A 6,720-nucleotide genomic window follows, 5' to 3' on the forward strand; every position below is an offset into this window, starting at 1 on the left:
TTTGCTGATTTGACACAAATTTTGATGGAATAAATGAGTAAGTTTAGGATGAAAGATGAAAATGTGTCTATGAAATATTTGGTGTACAGAAAGCTTTGACAGAGATGGCAATACTGTTCTCTCAAGTTCAGGGCTTCAGGATGAATATTTCCCCCACCTCCCATAGAATTGTTATTTTGTTATGCTGATGACTGGCTGGTGTTATAAATTAGGTTACAAGGATTCTACAGATGGTTTTAGGTGTTTTGGTCAGTAGGAGAAGAGCAAGATTCAGGTCCAGTAGCACCTCAAAGACTTAACTAGATTTCCAAGGTCTAAGCTTTCAAGAGTCAAAGCTCCTTTCATCAGATACAAGTATTCTGCATTTGCTATTGTTTTGGCAAAGGAAAGCATTCAGCAGCCATTTTAGGGTTTTTTCTAAAGAATTTGTCGTCAGCAGGAAGTGATTTACACGCAAGCAGACATTACAGTTAATTGGGGAAATGCTGAATGCTAAAAGTTACAAGCATTTAAAAGGTAGAAAACGGGCATGTTTTAGTCAACTAAAACGAACAGAAAGAAGTAGATGTTAGTGCTTCTTTACAGAGAATGCCCACAGCACAGTGTATGAGCCATTCTTGGAGAAGGGTGCTCTGATTTAACAGCGTTTTCCCATTTTTACTCATGGTTGTGTTTTAATGCCATTGGCCTGTGGTTTCTTAAATGGTATAATGGTTCTGTTTTGTTTTCTGAGCTTCAAACCACTTCAAGCAGGTCTCTGGAGAGGTAGCATATATATTTTCTAAATAATAAAATCTAGGAAGATATTTAATACATGCAGCAGGAGGTAGGCAACATCTGTTTCTAGGTCAACCCTGGTCACGATCCGTTCCATCTTGAGCAGAGTTGAAATCAATGGGCTTAGTAGGGTGTAACTCTGCTTAGAATTGAGCTATTTTTCTAGAGATCCAAATCAATCACATCCAATCACTTTGGGGGACACACATTAGCACAGCTTTCTTGAGTAGTAAACCCAAGTTGAGTGATATTTCATAAGAAACTATTGCTTCCTATGTTGTTGGGGCATTCAAGAATTCCTCCACTAACAGAATCATCTGGGCTTGAATCTATCTGCTGCACAGCAGCTTTCAAAACAAGACCTCTTACAGCTTTTAGGAGAAAGATGAGCTACGTTAATAGGCTAAACACAACGGAGCCCCAATTACCTGTTTCCTTTGAAGAGCTATTGTGACGATCAAAGGCTGCAATTACTGTCAGCATGTGAGGTAGAGATGGCCTCCTGTGAAGAAGGGGTTCATATAAAAGTGCAGTGATGAGACTCCGAAGAAGTCACCAGAGAAGTCTTAGTCCCTTCATTTCTCCTATCAGTGAATCAGGTAACGTACCCAGATTTATCATGTTTTGCATGCTCAGTGCTGCTTGAGAGTTTTCTGTGCTTCTCTTTCCCCCTCCATTTGTTATGAATAAGTGGATCTATATTGCTTGCCCCTCTTTATCCCTGGACTTTTGCAGGCTAAAGAAGATGGGGAGCTTGCTCACAAGCTTCCTTCTGTTGCTTCTGTGTGTGGCAATTGGCTCGGCACAGCACTGGTCCTACGGCTTACAACCTGGAGGGAAAAGGGATGCTGAAAATCTGATAGAATCTTTCCAAGAGGTAAGCTTGCCCAGGCTGCCAAGAGCCATCATGGAACTCAGACAACCATTCTCTCTGTTCCCCCACCCCACCCCCCTTAAGCTACCCAGGCCCAACTGAAACACCATATAAAAATAAATCTTTATTAGTTGTTTGGATCTGTGGCTCCCTGCTATGTCTAAGGAACATAGAATTTTGTCTCCTTAGTCTTCCTGTCCCCTCCCTTTCAGCTCTGAAATTACTTTCAAGTTATGTATTACCATCTTTGTGCAGGATCCAACAAGCCATATCCAGGGCTGTGCATTACTCAATGAGTAATTAAAGTGTTGAATTCATTGCCAGTGGGTGAAGTGATGGCCACGACCATAAATGGCTTTAAAAGAGTATTAGATTCATGGAGGCTAATTCCATCAGGGGCTGCTAGTGGTGGTGAGTAAAGAGAACCTCCGTGTACAGAGGCAGCAGCCCTCTGAAACCAAGCTCTAGGAGGCAGGATCGGGGGAATGCTTTGACCTCTATGCCCCATTTGTTTGGCTCTCCAAAGAAACAGGTTGGCTGCTTTGTGAAACAGAATGCTGCGCTAGCAAGATTTGGGTCCAGTAGCATCTTAAAGACCAACTAGATTTCCAGGGTATGAGCTTTCAAGAGTCAAATCTCCCTTTGTCCAAAGTCCCTTTGACTCTTGAAAGCTCATAACCCTGATAATCTAGTTGGTCTTTAAGATGCTACTGGACCCAAATCTTCCTCTTCTACCGCAGACCAACAAAGCTAGCTACCCACCTGAAATAATGCTGGACTAGCAGATGGACCACTGGTCTGATCCATCAGGGCTTTTCCTTTGTGACATCACAGAAGAATATTGGGCAATGGCTGGGAACACTAAGGTTCAAATTTCTAATCACCTATAATAATCACTGGGTGCCCCTAGGCCAGTCATTCTTGATCAGTCTAACCTACTTCACACGGTGGTTGGAGGAGAGAATGGGATGGAAATCACACATGCTAGTCTGAGTTCCTTGGAGAAAGTGTGAGATAAAGAAGGTGATTACATTTGATACACCAAATACATTTTTGCTATTATTCAGATTGCAAATGAGGTGGACAAAGTGGGGGAGCTGCAGCATCTTGAATGCACTGCGTCACAGCAGCGGCCCACGTTACAAGGACTTAAAGGAGCCCTAGTAAGTAAAACGGGGTTTGGAGTATTTTACTCTCATTTTTCTCTTTAAAAGTCTCAAATGTAATTAATGCAAATTATGCTTAAAAAACCAGTATCCCCATGTCGGATTCTCAAGGAGGGACCTCCTCCCCTATGCCCTCCTGCACTTCTAAGATCTAGCAATAACGACCTATTCAATACTCCTATTTGTGTACAACAAGAGGGGAGTGTAAGGACTTGTGGAGAGCATCTCATTTCCCCCTCCCCCACTATTTTATCTTTCCCTTCCCTGAAAGCCTCCATATCTTCTCCTCTTTGCTTTCTTCCTTCTCTCCTTCGCACCCACCAGCTTACCTTTATCTGTACCATCTTCAGATTTCCATCCTTCCCTCCCCTGGGAAGCCTCTCTGGAAAACTCCACACCTGCCCCATTGTGCAGTGCTGAACCCGCGAGGACTGTGGCAGGGTACACCTCACTTTCCTCTGCATCCCCCTCCTCACACTGTTTCTTCTCTTCTTCCTCCTGGCAACCTCCATATCATCTCTGTTCCTTGCTTCTTTTTCTTGTCTACATCCACCCACCAATTAACCTTTTATCTGCCCCTGCCCATCATCTTCAGCTGTATTGATTATTTATGCACTTAACTTACACCCTGCCTTTCTCCACAATGGAGACCCAAAGCACCTTAACAGCCCCCTCTCCATTTTATCATCACAACAACCCTATGATGAGGTTAAGCTGAGAATGTACACCATGTTGGGGGATCACCGCCTCATAGTATGTTGGAATCGGGGTACAAAACAATATCAGACAATGTGTGCCATGAAAAACCTTTGTCTAACCCCGTTCTTCCCTCACCCCATATAGCATAGTGAGGAAGAGATAAATCTCCCCCCCCCCACCCCCACCATTCTGTACCACTCAACTTCAAGAGCTGGATGAATGGGTTCCTACCCTGATCCGTCCATAGTCAGCTCAATTGTGCTGTTGTACTAGACCCCTGAGGTCAGGACTACATGAGCAAAGCCTATTCTTTCATCCCATTTTCTTCTGTAGAGCCGAAGACAGCATACACGAGTCTCCCCGCCCTCATTTCTTCCTCGCAATCACTTTGTCAGGTAGACTGGGATGAGAGGGAGTAGCTGGCCTGAAGCTACCCAGTGTGTTTCATAGATGAATGGGGATTTGAACCTTGGTTTCTGCAGTTCTGATCTGACATCCTGATGGCACTATACTGTTTTTTTTAGCTCCAAGTGTTCAGCAGTCTCTTGTTAGTACACAGTCTAGGGCAAGAGATTTCCCAATTTTTGTCTCCCCATTCTGTGTTTCCTCTCCAACTGTCCAAAATCTAATGTATTTAGAGGTAAATGGCTAATTCTTGACAAAATGCACTACTAAATATGATATGCTGCTTGTTGATATTTGGAGTCTGAGCATTTGAATTTTTTTTTAAAAAAGATTTCCCCCTCTAAAATTATACATGTATTGTGCATTACAGGCAAGTCTGATTGACCGGGAGACTGGGCAAAAGAAGATTTAGATTTCCACAAAAGAAATACAACCACTGCAAAGTTTAGCTACCAAGTCCAACATATTCTTTGCTGTATGCTGTGGGATGTGCAGGATGTATCTTGTGGCTACAATTTCATGTGATAATGGAACCATATTAATGGAATTTCTGTGCCTATATTTCATCAATAAATATTATCAACATTAACCAATGGTCAGTATTTAAAGTATGTATATTTCACCATTCCCTTGAAATGCCCAATGTGGCTTACAACAAAGAAAAACCGCCTTAAAAACAGTTAAGTACCATTTATAAAACTAACACACTTGACTTACTACGGACTAATCCACAGCAGCATTTCCCCCCATCCTTCCTCCAAGAAGCGCAAGCTGGTGTCCATGGTTCACCTTTCCCCCATTTTTATCCTCACACGAACCCTATATCTGGACTAAGAGCCAAAGTATACAATATTGGATCCCTAGAATGGTCAAATGGTGCCTAAATGGCTGCACTGATTTTGAAAATGGTGCCTGAGAGGGGGGAAGGAACCTCTTATCCACACACTGTGGTCCCTGGCAGGATGCACCCCCCCACACAGCAATTTGAAAAAGTAAAAAAAAGTTCTAAAATAGCATTGCACTTGGGGACACAGACTTGAGGACACAGATCCGCTAGTTTGGCCCTCAGGTCACCATGGAAAGCTTCATGGCAGAATGAGGATTTGAACCCACATCTCTCAGATCCTACTCTGACACCACTTTGCTCATGAAGTCCCAGGTTCAAAAGGATTGAGCACTACATGATGAGAAAGATCTCTGCTCAAGAGCCTGGAGGGATGCTGCCATTCAGAGTAGACAATTGTGCCCCTGACAGACCAGTGGTCTCAGTATAAGGAAACTTCATGTGTAAATGGTAAGAACCAGCAAGTTAAACTTGACGGGAGCTAATACACAATGAATGTTGTTCTAGGGCAGACATTCTCTGTTCAAATCGGCTCACTCCAGTCACAGATGGGCAGCTGCATTTTGCACTATTTGAAGTTTCCAAGTTGTGTTTAAGGGCAGCTCCATTTAGAATAGGCCAACCTCAAGGTTATGGATCAGCATGACAAAACAATCAAAAGGACTGGTCTCAACAATCTGAAAATACAAGGGGACCGCAGGTCCCAGAAGATCACACTAACAATATAGAATTTTATTGTTCAAAGTGCTAGTGCAAAGTGAAATCCCCTCCCAATAACTTATAATCTACTCCATGCATAGATATTCAGACCCAATGCTCAATAGCCCAATATAACAGTTCCAATTCCTAAATGATGATAGACAACAAGAGTACTGAATTCATATGATGCAGTGTCCAATATGAAATCTGTTTCTTCTTCTTCTGTAGGCTTTTGCCTTTTGGACATTGCATCATATGAATTCAGTACTCTTGTTGTCTATCATCATTTAGGAATTGGAACTGTTATATTGGGCTATTGAGCATTGGGTCTGAATATCTATGCATGGAGTAGATTATAAGTTATGGGGAGGGGATTTCACTTTGCACTAGCACTTCGAACAATAAAATTCTATATTGTTAGTGTGGTCTTCTGGGACCTGCGGTCCCCTTGTATTTTCATATGGATCAGCATGGCCAAACTGCAGGAGGTGTGCTAACATGCAAGCATAATGTATTTGGGGGAAAGGAGCTCTTAGGAATAGCGCTCTTATTTTTTTAACAAGGTTGTTGTATCATGTATACATTACTATCAGTATTAATAATAACCAACATGAATGGATCGCCTGTGCAGATACCGCTGAAGCAGCAGTCTTTAAACTTTTACCTGGCAGCACACCATTGTAGGATGGACACACAAGTCTCTTTTTGCTGGTTAGAGTTATTTAATTGCTATAGTTTTAAAAACTTATATACACTATTCTGCCAGGGTAGAGACATGGGTGGTGTTTAAGCAGATTGAATGACAGGAAAACACAACAGTAGCATGGTTATCAATGCAGGAATGTTTTTGGGAAGCACAATATGGTTGGAGAGCTCAATGGCGAAGCATTTGCCTTGCGTGCAAAATGAACCAGGCTCCATCTCGTTTCTCATTTTAAAAAAGCTAGCAGAATGATAAGAAGGCATCTGCTTGAGGCCTTAGAGAGCTGCTTCCTGCCAGAGTACACAATACTGACCTTGATAGATCAAGGGCCTGACTCAGTATTTGTTGGAGATAAACACTTGATCTGATTAGTGGCTGAATGAGAGACATCACAGGGAAGCCTGTATATGCTTGCCTTGAGCTACCTGGTGGATGGAAGGAAAAGCAAATCCACAGGTTTGGAGAACGTTCTTGCATCCAAGCTATTATTCTGAATATCCATCTCTAAATGAACAACCTGCAGTGGCAAGGCTCAAATTTTCACAAGACCCAG

At 42.5% G+C, this 6,720-nt stretch overlaps 1 protein-coding gene across 1 annotated transcript; it reads left to right on the top strand.

The window, feature by feature from the left end:
* The first annotated feature begins 1,242 nt into the window (after positions 1 to 1,242).
* On the top strand, positions 1,243 to 4,391 carry GNRH1 (gonadotropin releasing hormone 1). The gene is made up of 4 exons (XM_054997342.1): positions 1,243 to 1,376; positions 1,513 to 1,654; positions 2,719 to 2,814; positions 4,292 to 4,391. Exons 2-4 carry the CDS (start codon positions 1,523 to 1,525, stop codon positions 4,331 to 4,333), a joined length of 270 nt encoding a protein of 89 aa, XP_054853317.1. The 5' UTR covers positions 1,243 to 1,376; positions 1,513 to 1,522; the 3' UTR covers positions 4,334 to 4,391.
* The last annotated feature ends 2,329 nt before the right edge of the window (positions 4,392 to 6,720 follow it).

This window comes from Eublepharis macularius, chromosome 14 (genome assembly GCF_028583425.1).
Source record: "Eublepharis macularius isolate TG4126 chromosome 14, MPM_Emac_v1.0, whole genome shotgun sequence".
Lineage (NCBI taxonomy): Eukaryota > Metazoa > Chordata > Lepidosauria > Squamata > Eublepharidae > Eublepharis > Eublepharis macularius.

Bases quoted from the DNA above. Each gene is read 5' to 3' on its own strand.
- GNRH1 (XM_054997342.1), top strand. From the start codon at position 1,523: ATGGGGAGCTTGCTCACAAGCTTCCTTCTGTTGCTTCTGTGTGTGGCA. The intron at 1,655-2,718 runs GTAAGCTTGCCC...GCTATTATTCAG, and splicing joins TGATAGAATCTTTCCAAGAG to ATTGCAAATGAGGTGGACAA. The intron at 2,815-4,291 runs GTAAGTAAAACG...TGTGCATTACAG, and splicing joins AAGGACTTAAAGGAGCCCTA to GCAAGTCTGATTGACCGGGA.